The 17,737-nt window shown below is 35.2% G+C and overlaps 1 protein-coding gene across 7 annotated transcripts in view; it reads left to right on the forward strand.

Moving 5' to 3' along the window:
* CEPT1 (choline/ethanolamine phosphotransferase 1) overlaps positions 1-17,737 on the forward strand; it is a 46,877-nt gene that overhangs the window by 11,920 nt on the left and 17,220 nt on the right. For 5 of the 7 annotated variants that reach the window (XM_017499339.2, XM_017499338.2, XM_017499337.1 and 2 more), the window contains 2 exons: positions 9,148-9,295; positions 11,348-11,489. In XM_017499339.2, the coding sequence (XP_017354828.1) occupies positions 9,148-9,295; positions 11,348-11,489 (290 nt within the window). Of the gene's footprint in view, positions 1-9,147; positions 9,296-11,347; positions 11,490-17,076; positions 17,162-17,737 lie in introns of all 7 variants that reach the window. The other 2 variants (XR_005195572.1, XM_017499340.1) reach the window with 1 other exon arrangement.

Here is a 17,737-nt window from a genome sequence, read left to right on the forward strand (position 1 = left end):
AGGATCTCACTGTGTTGCCCAGAGTGGAGTACAGTGGCGCTGTCTCAGCTCACCGCAACCTCTGCCTCCTGGGTTCAAGTGATTCTCCTGCCTCTGGGATTACAGGCGCACACCACCACTCCCGGCTAATTTTTTAAATTTGTAGTAGAGGGTTTCACCATGTTGGCCAGGCTGGTCTTGAACTCCTGACCTCAGGTGATCCGCCTGCCTTGACCTTCCAAATTACTGGGATTACAGGCTTGAGCCACCATGCCTGGCTCCCATTATCTTTTTAACTCTCTTCTTATTGCTCAGTTAGGATACTTAAAAAACGGAAAGCAGTACTTTACTTAAATGTGTCCTTGGATTCTTTATCGCATATCCTTTAAATTGTTTCACTTGGGGCTTATCTGAGAATTTGATTGCCACTCCCAGTGGAGTTTGGTCCAAATCATGCAAATTATTAGAGATATAGTAGCACAATAGGAAGGTGGGTTGATTCCAGTGGAGGACCTCCAGCACTAGTTCTAGGATGGGAATCAAGGAGTGAGACCAGGTTCAAGGATAGCTCAGCCACTAATAGTCATTTATTGAACACCCCAGAGTATACCAGGTAATGTGTTCCCCTAAAATACTTTTTCTGGGCCTCTGTTCTTAACTGATTTGAAATTATTGGAATAACCCAAGAATTATGTTGGAAACGGGTGTATATCATTGGGAAAAATCCACACCAAGACAATGGATAACTCAACAAGGCTAGTTTACTTCCTGTAAGAAGGGTGCAGTTCACCGGCAGTCTTGCCACGAGAGCACACCTGAACAAGGGAGACAGGGGCATTTATAACTTTCGTAACCTGACACAATTACTCTACTGCTGTGTCCAGTTTCTGTTGGCCAGAACAGGACCTCACATTCTATGCTTGACCTGATTGGCTAAAAAATTGGAAATTTCCTGAATAGGTAAGGAGAAAGAAGATGAGGAAGAAAAGGAAGCTAGTCAGAAGGTCAGGAAGGTTTCCAAATAAGGAATAGCATGCACTAGGGTTTGGAGCTTGCCCAGTTTTGTTCACACATGCCAGAGCGAATCAAGGTAGCTGATTTAAGACATAGCTGATTTAGAAAATGTATATACATGGTTATATGTTTATACTAATAGTGGATGATGGCCATAGAGCAAGAGATCATAACTCCTTGTAATGTAGTCTAAGATATAAACTTTGAACTTTCCCATCTCTCACAAATGAGTTAAACTTTTAGGGAGACTTCCAGAATGGAAGCTATTCTTTTCGCTAGTTGTGATGGTTCAGAATTGCTGCTAGGAGGAATCAAGGCAAAGTATGACTGGGCTGCTAATTGTTGCTCTGCAAGGGAAGGTAGTGGCCTACAATGGAGATTCCTGGGTGCATTTTTAGCTACAAGGTAGCTATCCTTGTTAGGCTCAAAGCAGAATGCATTTAAATAGGCCTTGGTTGTCTTCTATGACAAGCTGTTGTTATCTCTGTGATCTTCAGAAAGATATGTAAATTCTCTAAGTCACCTTCTTTAAATCTTATTTTGTGGTATGAGGATCATACATTCAGGATACTTAGCATATAATGTTCAAAACAGTAGATGGTTATTGTTTCGTTGGTCAAAAAGATTAGGTGTATAATTTCTTCTTCCACAGCACCTTTCCCATTTGCGATTTCCTCTAATAATACGTAATATATTGAGTCACAAATTCATCTAAGTCCTTATTTCTTTTGTGTTTTTCTTTATCATTATGTTAGAGTCAGAGAATTCCATAAATTTTATCACCCAGGGAAATTCTCTTTCATTATATCTCTAATTCTTTTGGGTTTTATGCCAGTGGATGATGATTAAGTTTCATGTCTACATGTATAGTATTGTGAACTTACCATATATTTTTTATGTTACTAATTTCTTTGAATGGGTTAGAGTTTCAGATACCAATCTTTTGGTAGAAAGGAAGGTAATTATTTTAATAGTTTAAGCTCAGTTTGTTTCTTTTCTTAGAAAAAGCAGTCTTTTTTGTAGATAAGAAAATAAGTTAGTCTTTATTTTTCACATTCTTAGGGTAGAAATGTAGACTTCTCTCTTTTTATATGGAGAGCCAAAATTTCCACTTGATCTGTTTGTTCCTAAGTATTTAAAACTTCATTAGCTAGTAGCTTTAATTTTAGTGTCATAAATTAATTTGGAATTTGTGTTGCAGCTTGATATATGTTAATATGCTTGTGTTCACCTTGCCACTGTCCACATGAAAAGCCAAACTCTGTAAAATATATGAAGAGATTTATTCTGAGCCAAATATGCGTTATGAGTGACCATGGCCTGTGACGTAGCCCTCAGGAGGTCCTGAGAACACATGGCCAAGGTAGTCCGGGCACAGCTTCGTTTTTTAATTTTTTTGAGACAGAGTCTTGCTCTGTTGCCAGGCTGGAGTGCAGTGGTGCAATCTTGAGTCACTGCAGCCTCCGCTTCCTGGTACAGGACTACAGGTGTGCGCCACCATGCCCAGCTAATTTTTGTATTTTTAGTAGAGATGATTTTCACCATGTTGGCCAGGATGGTCTCAATCTCTTGACCTGGTGATCCGCCCACCTCGGCCTCCCAAAGTCCTGGAATTACAGGCATGCACCACTGCACCCAGCCAGCTTGGTTTTATATAATTGAGAGGGGCATGAGACATTAATCAAATACCTTTATGAAGTACATTGGTTTGGTCCAGAAAGGCAGGCCAACTCAAAGTGGGAGGACTTCCAGGCTGTAGTTGAATTTAAACATTTTCTGTTTGAGTTTATCTTGAAGACCTGGGCTTGATAGAATGTTCAGGTTAAGATAGATTGTGGAGACCAAAGTTCTTTGGAAGTCTTACAGTAGCTGCCCTTAAGAGACAATAGATGACAAAAATTTCCCTTTCAGGTCTTAGTCAGTCTCTTTAGGATCGGGAAGGTCTGGAAGAAAAAGATCTATCTATGTTAAGACACGTAAGACAAGATAAAAGAAGTTGATGTTAACCTATATTATACCCATGAAAACCAGAAATGAGCTAGGCCGTTACCAAAAAAGAGCTCTGTCAAATTTCAATATAACTTTTTGAAAAATTATTAGTTGTTTAAATGCTCATTTGTTTTTGTTTTTATATTGCTAAGTTTTAATGATTTTGATTCAACTCACTAAAAAACAACTTGTTAGATATTTTTTTAGCATAAAAAGTGAAAAGAAAGTTGAAATGGCACATTGCCCATAATTTTACTGCCCAGTTAACTTATATTGACATTGAAAAATGAAGGGGAAAAAAATTACATAGTTAGAAAAATTCAGAGTGACATAAAACAAAAAGTAAAATTTTCCCTTTTTTATCTGCCTTGCCTTCCTACCCCTCACCCCAACCCCTCTTCTCAAATGTAATAACAGTACTTTTCAGTGACACATCACGTCCTGAATTTTATTGAAAAGAAAAAGCAACATGCAGAACACACACTACACCATTTGGAAATTGTTTAAAATATACAAAATAAGCCTTTACTTAGGATTGTGTATATATATGTGCAATCAAGTCTAAAAGTAAACATGGGACTAACAAAGACTAAATTCAGGTTAGTGGATACTTTCAGGGGGACACTGCATGATGGATTGGAGAGAGCTGTTCATGAAGCTTCAATTATGTTTTCTAAGCTAAGAGGTTTGTCAAGGGTGTTCATCATATTTTTAAAACTTTTTGTATGTTTTAAATAGTAATAAAACTCACATGTGTACCTGCGCATATATATGCCTGCCAAAATCTTAGGAGTAGTTTTCTTTTTCCTTTTAGTTGGCACATAATAATCATATACACATGCACACACACATACACACACAGGATACAGTGTGATATTTTATAACACATATACAGTGTATAATGATCAAATCAGGGTAATTATATCTATCACCTCAAACATTTATTTCTTTGTGTTAACATTCCAGATCCTCTCTTCTAGCTTTTGGAAAATATGCAATAAATTATTGTTAGCTATACTCAGCCTACATGGCTGTAGAACACTGGAACTTATTCCTCCTACTATGCTGTAACTTTGCGTCTGTTAAACAACCTCTCCCTATCCTCTCCTCCTCCTTACCCATCCTAGCCTCTTGTAACAACAATTCTTCTCTCTACTTCTGTGAGAATTTTTTTTTAAACTCCTGCATATATGCCTGATTTATTTCCCTTAACATGATGTCTTCCAGGCTCATCCATTTTGCTGGGAGTAACAGGATTTCATTTTTCTTTATGGCTGAATAGTATTCCATTATGTATGTACACTACATTCTTTATTCATTCCTTTGAATGAATAATAGGTGTTTGATGCCATATCTTGGTTATTATTATTATTAGTGCCGTGATAAACATGGGGTGGTGCAGATGTCTCTGATACACTGATTATCTTTCCCTTGGATCAATACTCAGTAGTAAGATTGCCGGATCATATGGTAATTCTTAGTGTCTTGAGAAATCTCCATATTATTCTCCATAGTGTCTATTAATTTACATTCTCACCATCAGTGTATAAGAAAGAGCTCCCCTTTCTCTGAATCTTTACCAGCATCTGTTAATTTTCTCTTTTTATAATAACCTTGTAACTGGAGTAAGATAAATATCTCATCAAAGTTTTGATTTGCATTTCCCTGATGATTAATGATGCTAAGTATTTTATTTTATTTTATTTTATTTTATTTAGCTGTTATTAATGGGATTACCTTCTTGATTTTTTTCCTAGCTAGTTTGTTATTGGTGTATAGAAATGCTACTGATTTTTGGTATGTTCATTTTGTGTCTTGCAACTTTACTGAATTTAACAGTTTTATCAGTTTTTTGATGCAGTCTTTAAGTTTTCCCATATAAGTTTATATTATCTGCAAACAGGGACAGCTTGACTTCCTCTTTGCTAATGTAAATGCCCTTTGTTTCTTTCTCTTGCTTAATTACTCTGGCTGGGATTTCCAGTACTATGTTGAGTGTGGAAAGTGGGCATCCTTGTCTTGTTCTAGTTCTTAGAGGAAAAGCTTTCACCATTTCCCCATTCAGTATGATGTTAGCTGTTGATATGTCATATGTGGTCCTTGTCGTGTTGAGGTATGTTTCTTATATTTATAATTTATGGTTTTATCTGGAAGAGATGTTGAATTTTATCAGATGCTTTTTCTGAGCCTATTGAGATGATCATAGGATCTTAGTTCTTCATTCTGTTGATGTGATGTGTCACATTTATTGATTTGCATATGTTGGACCATCCTTGTATCCCCAAGTTAAATCCCACTTAATCATGGGGAATATCTTTTTAATGTGCTGTTGAATTTGGTTTGCTAATAGTTTCTTGAGAATTTTTGTATCTGTGTTCCTCAGTAATACTGGCTTGTAGTTTTCTTCTTTTATTGCATCCTTGTCCGGTTTTGATATCAGTAATGCTGGTTTTGTAGAATGAATTAGGAAGAATTTACTCTTCGATATTTTGGAATAATTTCAGAAGAATTGGTGTAGTTCTTTAAAAGTTTGGTAGAATTCAACAGTAAAGGTATTCGGTCCTGGGTGTTTCTTTGTTGGAAAACTTTTTAATACTTATTCATTTTTGTTATTTGTTGTTAGTCTGTTAGAGTTTTCTATTTCTTTTTGGTTCAGTCTTCATAGGTTATACATGTCTAAAGGTGTATCTACTTTCTCTGGGTTTTCCAGTTTGTTGGCATATAGTTGTTCATGGTAGCCTCTTATGATCTTTTCTATTTCAGTGGTATCAGTTGTAATGTCTCTTTTTTTTGTCTCTGATTTTATTTATTTGGGTCTTCTCTTTTTCTTGGTTAATCCTTGCTAATAGTCGGTCAATTTTATTTATCCTTTCAAAAAACCAGCTTTTCATTTTCTTGATCTTTGGGGTGTGTGTGTATGTGTGTGTGTACACACAACATATGTGACATGTGTCATATGTATATGTACATATACACAACATGCATTCGTGTACATATATACACACATATACACATTTGTGTGTATGTATATATAATCTATTTCATTTAGCTCTGATCTTTATTCTACTACTTTTGGGTTTGATTTGTTCTTGCTTTTCTGGTTCTTCGAGGTGGATTGTTACGTTGTTTATTTGAAATCTTTTTGCTTATTTGATGTGGTCATTTATTTTGCTTTATTCTTCCCTCTTAGTACTTTAGCTGCTGTATCTCGTAGGTTTTGGTATTTGGTGTTTCTGTTTTAATTTTTTCCAAAAATTTTCGACTTCTTAATTCAGATTCATTTGTCATTCAGGAGCCTGTTGGTTAATTTTCATGTATTCGAACAGTTTGCAAAGTTCCTCTTATTATTGATTTCTAGTTTTATTCCACTGTAGTCTCAGAAGATGCTTGAAATTAAATGACCCCAGTACAAATATTTAAAAATTTGTTGAGACTTGTTTTGTGGCCTCACACATGGTTTATCCTGGAGACTGTTCCATGTGCTGATGAGAAGAATGTGTATTCTGCAGCTATGGAATGAAATGTTCTGTAAATGTCTGTTAGGCCCATTTGGTCTATAGTGCTGTCCGAGTTCAATGTTACTTTGTTGGTTTCCTGTTTAAATCAGGACTGTCCAATCTTTTGGCTTCCCTGGGCCACATTGGAAGAAGAATAATTGTCTTAGGCCATACATAAAACACTAACGATAGCTGATGAGCAGGGGAAAAAAAAAGCATTTACAAGTTTGTGTTGGGCCGCATTCAAAGCTGTCCTTGGCTGCATGCAGCCCACATGGCACAGCTTGGACAAACTTAGTTTAGATGATCTGTCCAATGCCAAAAGTGGGGTAACATTTAATAGTTGTTTTGATGTATCCTCCCAGAAAAAAAAAAATTATTCTTGCACTAGCATGTGTATGTGTTTGTATGTACATAAAACCGTCAGTTCTGTTTCAAAAATTTAGTAAAACCATGTGTTTCTTGGAATTTCTTTTACCTGAGTGGACTCATGTAACATATCTGCAAGATTTTACAAGTTGGTTAATTGCTACATTGTGGTAAGATTATTTGTTTATGTCAGTTCTTCCCCATACATTTATTAGGGCATAATGAGTTCCTGGCTGATGCGCGAGTTCCTTCATTCATTCATTATCTTCCCCATGGTCTTATTGCAACTGGGATTGTATTTATTCTTGAGTTAGAAGGCTTTCTTCTTAAATACCTCTGAGAAGTATGAAATAATATGTACAAAAAATAAGTATATAAATATTAGTGTATCATTGTGCAGATTCACATGAAGAAAGGAAAATCCAAAGATAAGAAAACTTTTTATATCTGTGATTGTTTTACTATTTCCTAGGATTGTGTGTATACTAGTTATCTTTGTTCTGGGGCAACACTTTGCCCCATTAAAATCTTAAGCTTAGACCCCAAGAAGTCCCTAGATTTCTTGTCCCCTAAGGCAGAGGTATTTGGCAGAATTTTCTGTGATGATAGACATGTTCTATGTCTGTGGGGTCCAATATAGTAGCCATAGACACATATGGCTATTGAGCATTCAAAATGTACCAAGTGTAACTGAGGAACTGAATTTTAAATTTTATTTAACATTTATTTCAAATAGTCACAGGTCACTGACGGCTGCTGTATAAGACACACAGTTCTAGAGGGTTACTGGATTCCTTTAGGAGCAAGAAGCAGTAGACCCAAAGTGCAGAAGACAAAGTTCTTAGTCATACAGGATTAATTACTCAGTTCAGTGTGCATGCATGTAAAGTATGGGTACATAACCGCATTTATTGCTTTCAGTAACTCTGGCTTAGCGGAAGTGTGTACTAGGTCCTTTGAATAATCTCAGTGTCTTAAAATACGAAACTCAGAAAAGGTTTATGAAAAGATTCTTACCTTTTAATAACTGGTATTAAATAGGTCTCTATCAGAGAGAAGCTCCTTTGCAGTACAGAATATACTGAATGTTATTAGCAGCCCTGAGTGTTTAGTATTCACAGTGTAACTTAATAACCAATATACATTAAAATACCTTGTGATTATAAATTATTTTTTATAGCCTGGACAGGGGAAAATAATGAAAAGTGATAAAAAAAAAAATACTCTTCTGCATTCCTAAGGATAAATCAAATAGGAGTGCTCCTTTTAAAATATGCAGCATTTAAATTTAATAGCAGGCCGTATGCAGTGGTTTACACCTATAATACCAACACTTTGGGAGACGGATCACTTGAGGATCAGAAGTTCAAGACCAGCATGGCCAACATGGTGAAACCTCGTCTCTACTAAAAAAAATTAAAAAATAAAATAAAATAAAATAACCAGGCCTTGGGGCACATGCTTATAATCCTAGCTGCTAGGGAGGCTGAGGCAGGAGAATCTCTTGAACCCAGGAGGCAGAGTTTGCAGTAAGCCAAGATTGCACCACTGCACTCTAGCCTGGGTGACAGAGCAAGACTCCATCATTAATTAATTAATTAATTAATTCAATACCAGCAGTTCAATTTCTGTTTGGGAAAAGAGAATTTATTTGAAAATGTGACTATGGATTTGAAAAATAGTATTCTGAACACTCTATGCACTGGATATCATTTTCTAGTTATTTTATGGTCCATTGGAGAGGTAACATTTAAAAATGTTACAAGCCCAAATAAATTCAGAAAATGGCAGCCCATTATGTCCCCCTCTTGAGTATTCACAGGATGTATTAGCAATAGTAAGGACTGGAAGAAGTCCTATAGTAAAGAAATCAATTTAACATTGTTTAGTGTTTAACCCAGTGTTTTCCAACTTGAGGTTAGCACGGAATTTTTCGTGTAATACCTGTAAACATCTTGAAGAATACAGTTTTGGAAAAAATTCAATAATTGACCCTTCAAATCTAAACATTGAGAAGAATCTTATGGAAGACACCTACCTAGTTCAATCTTTTATGGGATTTCTGTAATCTCCCTGGTAAGTATTTAGCATCTGCTTGAACACCTCTAAAAGCAGGAAATTTAATTCTTTTACAATTCTAATTGTTTCAGTGAGTTCTTCATTATGTAGCACTTGGATCTTCTCTCCCATGGCTTCCAACTAGCAGTACTTCTCTAGAGAACCTGCAGGTAAAAATATTTTAGTCAAACATGGTAACTGTATGCCTGAATACTCTTGCCTTTCTTACTTTATTTCACAGGCACCTCTGTGGGCATATATTGCTTGTGCCTGTGGCCTTTTCATTTACCAGTCTTTGGATGCCATTGATGGGAAACAGGCAAGAAGAACCAATAGTAGTTCTCCTCTGGGAGAACTTTTTGATCATGGCTGTGATTCACTATCAACAGGTATTGTTGCTTTTTTTTAATGTTATTGATTATTAACAATGATTAAAGCAATGTGATGAGCAATGTTAGAATATATGTTTAGTTATCAGAATAGGTAATTTTGTATTAAATTTTAGTATTTCTTGAAAGACTATGAACCTAGTTAATATTTGTTCATTATTAGTAGTGTTAGGGAATTTAGAAGTTAGTTTCTGCTTGTTATTTTTAGCCCCAAATACTGTTTTGGCATCTTTTGTTTTTCAGAGCTTGGGGCATAATTGTTATCATCAATACTCTTATGAACTATAAATGAGAGTATAGTGGTAGGAGACTAGTTAGGTTATTTGTAGTCTTTGTATATTTAAATGAATGTTATATAGACATGTAGTTTTATGTTATAGATTCGGATTATGACTATGTCATGAGCTCAGGTAAAGACTACTACAGGCTGGTCAAGGTGGCTCACACCTGTAATTCCAGCACTTTGGGAGGCTGAGATGGGCGAGTCACGAGGTGAGGAATTTGAGACCACCCTGACCAACATGGTGAAACCTCCTCTCTACTAAAAAAAAAAAAAAAAAAAAAAAAGACTACTACAAATGAGGAGTATTGTTAATATTGCATTGTGTACTAGAAATTTGCTAAAAGAAAGTACATTTTAGGTGCTTTTACCACAGGAGAAAAAAAGATAACTGTGGGACATAATGGATAGGTTAATTTGCTTAACTATAGTAATCATTTATATATATTGCATGTTTTATACCTCATATACAATTTTTAAAAGAAATACTAAAGTGCTAGCAATAACTGAGTAACTCTATTTGGATTATAAGCAATATGTCTTTATTTGCACTGTTTTGCAAGTTTTTAAAATAACAGTTTATTCTGTTTTCAGAGGGGAAAAAGATATTTAGACACTAAATGACAGTTTTTCAACTAGTCTTCCTGACAGGAACTCATCCCTCCCCTCTTATTTTTGTTTTATTTAGTTCCTCAATTATTTTCTTGTTATTTGGCGTGGCACTTAAAATACTTAAAAAGAAACAAACAAAAACCCCTCATAGGGAATTCAGATTTGCAGGTATAGGTGCTTGTCAAAATCATTGCTTCAGCATATCCTAACAGCAGCGTATTTAGTAGAGGAGGAGAAGCAACTAAGCGCATATAATTTTTAAGAATCAAATTAAGAAATATTCTAAACTTCTGTTGAATAAATAGTAGTTGGCTGTCTTGAAAGGCAACAACCAGCCGACTGCAAGATGGCAGGTATCCTGTTATTTATTTTAAATGGCAGTCATTTTTTCGTTGTAGTTTGAGTTCTAGAATTTTATAGGAAATCTTTTTTTTTTTTTTTTTTTGAGATGGAGTTTTGCTCTTGCTGCCCAGGCTGAAGTGCAATGGCACAATCTCAACTCACTGCAACCTCCGCCTCCCAACTTCAAGTGATTCTCCTGCCTCAGCCTCCCTAATAGCTGGGATTACAGGCAACTGCTACCTTGAGCCAAGCTAATTTTTTATGTTTTTAGTAGAGATGGGGTTTCACTATGTTGGCCAGGCTCGTCTCGAGCTCCTGACCTCAGGTGGTCCACCCGCCTCAGCCTCCCAAAGTGCTGAGATTACAGTTACGAGCCACCATGCTTGGCTCCAGGAAGTATTTTTCTATGTATGTTACTCAAAACAATATCTGTTAAAAAAAAAAAAATAGTTATCAATCTGAAGCAAGTAAGTAGGTCCCCCTGGGGATTATATAGCCCCTTTGTTTTTCTTTCTTTTTGGCTCTGCCTTGTAATGTTTTGCTGCTCATTAGTACTAATGTCTCTAAGTTAGAAAAATATATGAAGAAATGCTAAAGTATTTTAGTTGCCTTCAAGAACTTTGCTTCTGCTGAGTGATTTGGTTAAAAAAAAAAAATTGAAATTATGGGGTAAGAGATTATGTAACAGATTATATCCTACTTTCCTGTTGCAATAGATAACTGAGAGAAGCTTGTGCATTCACAGCATATCTTTTCGTTTCATCTAAAATCATTGTTATTCATTTTATTTGGTTTTCATTGTGATCTTTCTTCTGCAGTTTTTGTGGTTCTTGGAACTTGTATTGCAGTGCAGCTGGGGACAAACCCTGATTGGATGTTTTTTTGTTGTTTTGCTGGGACATTTATGTTCTATTGTGCACACTGGCAAACATATGTTTCTGGAACATTGCGATTTGGAATGTAAGTAATACTTAATGGTAATTTTGTTTTCTCTTTCACATGTGGAGAATGTTGCTTTATTAGCATTTGAGTATTAGAAATCGATCATATCGTTGTTAGTTTAATAAAAAAAAATTTTTAACTTCACTATTGTAGCTATTTCCTAATAGTCTCTGCATATGTCCCTCTGTTACACTTTTTTAAAAGGAGATATCAGAACCTCCCGGCCAGTATTTTAAAAGTAATACAAAAAGCAGTAGCCCCTCTTCTTTGTCTTTCCTGTAGAAAAATTCACTTCTTTTCTCTACCATTATTTACCTTAATTCCATTTTTATTTTGACATATAAGAATGCATTTCCAGGGGAAAAAAAAAAAAAGTTTCTGAGAGCAGTGCCCTAATCCAGTCTTAATTTTTAGTGTTTCTACTGTTTTCAAAAATGGCATATTTATAATATCTGGATTTAACGTTATGTTTCGTTGGTTATTATCTCACATTTCACTTTCAAGGCCGATTTTGAAATCTAATTTATCAGTCAGCCCTAATATATTCTCTTTCCCTTTCAAGTAATACAGCACCAACCAAACAAAATTAACCATGCAAGTAAAAGAAGAGTAAATAGTGTTTTTAGGAGTGATTTGATATTACAGCTTTCTATCTTCCAGTCTTTGAATTTCCCTTATGATGTTATCCTGTGATGAAATATGTATTTAGAGAACTGTAAACAACTCCATATGGTTGGATGATAAGATGCCTGCAGGAGATAAAGCTGGAGAAGATCCAGAAAATCAAGGTCCTTCTGTGCTCTGCCAAGAAATGTGGGCTTTTATCCTGAATCTGCAGGGATCTTTTGTAGGACCTAAAGCAGGGAAATGATAGAAGTGCCTTTTAGAAAGATCAGTCTGGCAGTGAGGCAGAGGGTAAATTGTAGTAGGCTGTGACAGAGCAAGGAGACCCGCTAGAAGAAGCATCAGCATAATTAATGTGAATGATGAAGCATTCACTAACACAGTAGCAGTGCTGTTGCAGAGACGTTAGTCTGGAGAGAGACTTTAGAGGTAGAAACTACAGGGCACAGTATATATTTGGATGTGGGGAATAAATGAGGGGACAGAGAGTGGAATGACTCCCCGTTCCCTTCTTAAGTGGCTGGATAAAGGTAGAAAAAGGCACTATAGGAAGAGGAATGTATATAAAAGGAGCAGTCTACCCAGAAACATATGTGGGGGATTTTAGACATCCAAATAAAATGAGAACAGGAAAAAACTTAGAGAGCAAGCTTAGAAAGAAGCTCATGAAATTTATTGAACAGCCAGAGTAGTAGGAGGCATACTGGAATGTAAAACCAGAAGGATGCATTTCACAAAAGAACGTTGCTAAATGCTGCCAAGACTCAAAATGAGGACAGAAAACTGTACATTGAATTTGGCAGTATGAGCTATTCATAGTAATTTCTGTGTAATGCGGGGTAGAAGCCAGACTGTAGGGGATAAGAAGTGAATGGAGCAAGTAAGTAGTCTACTATTTATTACACATTATATAAGATTACTTATAAAATGTGTGACTGTGATGTGAAGGAGAGAAGCATTGATTAGAGGAGAGAATATGGGCTCAAAGGAAGGAGGGTTTTGTATTTTTATGAGAAAGTTTTGAGCATTCAGAAGAAACCTGCTAGAGAAGAGATTGAAGATACTGAATAAGAAGAGAGGGAATGATTTATAAAACCACAGCCAAAGATATAGGATCAAAGGAGATCTAGGGTAAAAGGTAGAGTAAGTAGAAGAAAACTCTGCCATTGACCCTAGAGTGCTTGCTTATAATGGCTGATGGGACTAAAAACACTAGATATATTAAGATCTGTTTGAATGTAACATATGAACTTAAATATTAGTATTAGAAAACATTGGTTTTAATTTGGGAAATTGTATTCAATTTTCAGAAATTGTACAGTTGCATTGAAGGAACACCAAATTTGATTTTTTAACTAAAAGCAGGCTATAATGTTCACAGAAATGTGCTGTGGCGGGGCATGGTGGCTCATGCCTTTGATTCCAGCACTCTGGGAGCCTGGGGAAAGAGGATCACTTAAGCCCAGGAGTTCAAGACCACCCTGAGCAATATAGACCTGGTCTCTACAAAAATTTTTTTGAAAGTTAGCCAAGCATGGTGGTGCACGCATGTGGGAGGATCACTTGCGCCCTGGAAGCAGAGGTTGCAGTGAGCGGAGATCGCACCTCTGCACTCATCCAGCCTGGGCAACAGAGCAAAAACCTGTCTCAAAAAAAGAAATGAAAAGAACAAAAAAGAAATGTAGTGTAAGTGCTCTACATTAGGGAGCCATTTATCAAAACAGCAATGTAACAGAGGCATATAAAATAAATAGAGATATACATATAGATACATAGAACCTACAGACTATATATATCCCTAAGGACTTAAAAATACCAGTTTACATTTTACATATTTTTTTCATGAGCATGTAGAATAGACAGATGTATAATAGATTAAATATTGAAGTGTTAATTATTAAATATTGAAGTTTGTATGCATGGAGAAGAAAGTCAAAATTTGGTCAGCTCTGAAATGTAGTTTGAGTAAAGAAATTTTTAAAAATCACTTGCATTTTCTTACTCTTTTCTAGAGAAAAGTGAATGCAGCTTTAAGTACCTTAGGCATCTTATTTTTAAACATTTTTATTTATTTGAATTGTTTTATTTTGATTACATACATAAGTGAAAAGAATCATGAGAATTTCTTTTTTATTTATAAAAAAATTGTTTTACTTTTAATAACATAAAACAGAATGTTTGCCAGATAAGAAATTTCTGTTCCTTGGTCTCTTTAATATTACTATTTTTAATTGCTATTAAGTTTGCTTATAGTATCTTGAACAAAAATAGTCACAGGATTTTAATTCATCTATAAAAATAATTCTCATTGAAGTCTAGCATTTTGATAAAGCAAATGTGCTTTGGATACATCTTTCCTGAAATTATGAGCTACATCTTCCAGCAGTGTGCTCTGATCACAGCTAAAAGCTACCTTGCAGAGAGAATGTTAGTGCCTGTGACATCTAGACAGCCTCCTGTTCTCACAACACCCCTGGATTGAACAAGTAGAGATCTGACAGAGATGAGTACTCTTGTCTGGGACCCTTCCAGACTCAGTCCATTAGGATTTTTACTAGCCTGAATATGAAAGACTGGGAACGAAAATGGGATTAGAAACTAGAATTTCATGGGATTGGATTGTAGAAGGTAAATATGAATCAAAATTGATTTATCAACATTTGCAAAATGTTGATGCATGTTGATCTCTTTAAGATGCATAAGAATTATACTGAATGAGAGAGTTTACATTTAAAGGCCTAAACCCCCTATATTAGTTTTTTTGTTTGTTTGTTTTTTTGAGACGGGAGTCTCGCTCCGTCACCTAGGCTGGAGTGCAGTGGCGTGATACCAGCTCACTGCAACCTCCACTTCCTGGGTTCAAGCGATTCTCCTACCTCAGCCTCTTAAGTAGGTGGGACTACAGGCATGTGCCACCATGCCCTGCTAATTTTTTGTATTTTTAGTAGAGACAGTGTTAGACTGTATTAGCCAGGATGGCCTCGATCTTCTGACCTCATGATTCTCCTGCCTTGGCCTCCCAATGTGCTGGGATTATAGGCATGAGCCACCGTGCCCGGCCTATATTAGGTATTTTTAAGTATATAACTTATAGCTGTATATATAGAATCATTTCTATAAATTAAATGCTCAGAAATCCTAATCGGTCTTTAATAAAACTATACTTACACAAAATATCAGTCCCAAAAAAAAAAAAAAAAAAAATCTATGCTGTGAAGGTGGAACTCACTTAAATTTATCATTTCAGGAACAAAGTACTCTTCAATTGTGTTTTCCAAGACAAAAAAAGAAATAATAAATGTTAATCTCTAAGTTATCTTTTTTATATATCAGCTTGGGCAAGCCTCATAACTTTCATGGACCTCATTTCCTAATTTGTAAAATAAGCTTTAGATTAGATGACCTATAAGGTTCTTTCTGTTAATAAAGTTTATGAGCCTCTTAACTCTACACAGATATTTTTATTACAAGTGTTCTTATTCATAATTATAGTAGGCAGAGTATTGATCTTCACCTTTATTACATTTTTCAGCTCATGATTCTAAAGTTTCACATTTACATTAGCTAAAAACCCTGTCACCAAATGTTTATTTCTATGTAAGTAAGTAGCTTCCCCCTCTTTCTTTTCTATAGTTAAATGAAAAAAGTTAATAGGCTATATATTCCACTAGGTAGTCTGACAAATTTAGTTCATCTTTTTATCCAGGTAATTTCTAAAAAATAATTATTTGAAGACCTCTTGATAATAAAAAAACTGTTGTTTGTTAATGTATAATCCACTTTCTATGGATTAAGAATTGGGAAACTTTCTCATACCTGTATAGAATCTGTTTATCTTTAAATACCTAATACTTATCACATGAATTATTAAATACCAGAGATTTTCCTCCCAGTTTCCAATTTCCCTGTGTAGCTTTTTTTCCAGCAGTGATTTGTTCATTTGGACCTCAGCTCTGTTCATTTAATTTTTTTTATCAATTGTCATAGATGATGTCCTAAATCAACCATTTGTATTAATGTAAAACCTAGATTGCAATTTGGCCTCTCAGATCACCAGGTAAAATCATGGACATCTTACTCTCTCATTAGCATTCCTCAGTTCTTAATTTTTATTTAAGTAGTTTTTATTTATAGTTTAGTCTGTACTGCTACTTTTTTTGTGTTATTAGCTGCGTTCCCAAACTTTTTAAGCGATTGAACTGGATGTTCTACTTATTTTTATCACTAGTAAACTAATCCAAGGTAGTAGAGTATTATAATGCTGGTATGGAATTAGGGAAGAGAAAGAGGAAACAGGAAAAGTTCTGGACTGTAGATGGTCAGGAAATAGGATAAGGAGATGGCCAATTTGATTTTTGCTCTAACCATATCCAAAGAGAAGTTACTCTTGATTAGATTCTTTCCCATTTACCCTTTCCACATATGTGCTAGTTTTTGTTGTTGTTTGTTTGTTTGTTTGTTTGTTTTTTGAGATAGCAGGGTAGGGATGTGATGAGGCTTGGGACAGTGAAGGAGCACGAGATGAATTAGTCGTTTTTCAAAATGTACATTGGGACTTCTAAAAAGAATTCCTATCTACAGGGAAGTCTAGATTGGTTCTGGTGCTAAAGGGATTTATGTCACAATGTAATTATTTGGCAAGTAGTATTCACCACTCCTAGGTAATTAGAGTTGATTCTGTGTTGTGGTAGTACTGTTTCCAGCTGCCTACTTAAAAGTCATTTTTTCGGTATATGACAGTCTTAATATTTTTAACTTTTCTTCTATTTTGAGTTGGATAAGAACTATGTGTGTATATATGTATGTATGTATGTATGTATAGGATAGTATAGTACTGTATAAATTGTATCATTCCATCTTTAGGTGTCTTTGTAAGAATAATGCTACTTTTTAAATCTATTTTTGTTACCTGTGTTAGTAGGGCTCTTTAGCAAAAGTTCTGAGTAAAGTTATTTTGAAATGTTTGTTTCCTTATGCATAGATTCGATGTTACAGAGTCCCAGATCATAATTATAATATGCCAGCTTCTCACAGGAACCCTGGGTCCTTGGTTCTGGAACTTCACGGTAACTGCTAGAATATTCATGCTATCTGATGTACAATGGTGTGAACTCAATAAAGACAGCACCTTTGTCATGCACAGAGTAATTAAAACATGAAAAATCAAAAGTCTTCCTGTTGGTATGTCACAAACAGGTTATTAGAAAACATAATTTTAATACATAATAGGGCAATAAAAATCCACCCTATTAAATAAAATTTTTGAAAAGTGGTATTTCTGGTGATTTGATGCTAAAGCCAATTCTCTCTTCTGTTTGCCTATTGTGCCTAGTATTTTCATTCTGTATACTATTTTTTAAAACAAATACCTTTCCACCAGTAAATAGAATTTTTTTTTTAATATTTTGAAAACAGAATAAAGCAAGCAGAGTTTTTCTTAGGTAAGGAACTTGAGATCATCCTATATTAATGTAGGAAAGATTCTGCTTATTCTGTTAACTTCTTCAGCATATCCTTTAAGCAGTCTAGTACTAGTTCTTCTGCTTGAGTTTACAGCAACCTTGGTGTTACAAAATATTTATGCTGGAAGCTATTCTCATTTCTGTTTGTTTGCTTAATGTTTTTCTCTCTTATTTGTGCTT

Source organism: Cebus imitator, unplaced genomic scaffold, assembly GCF_001604975.1.
Source record: "Cebus imitator isolate Cc_AM_T3 unplaced genomic scaffold, Cebus_imitator-1.0 Scaffold256, whole genome shotgun sequence".
In the NCBI taxonomy this organism is placed as follows: Eukaryota; Metazoa; Chordata; class Mammalia; order Primates; family Cebidae; genus Cebus; species Cebus imitator.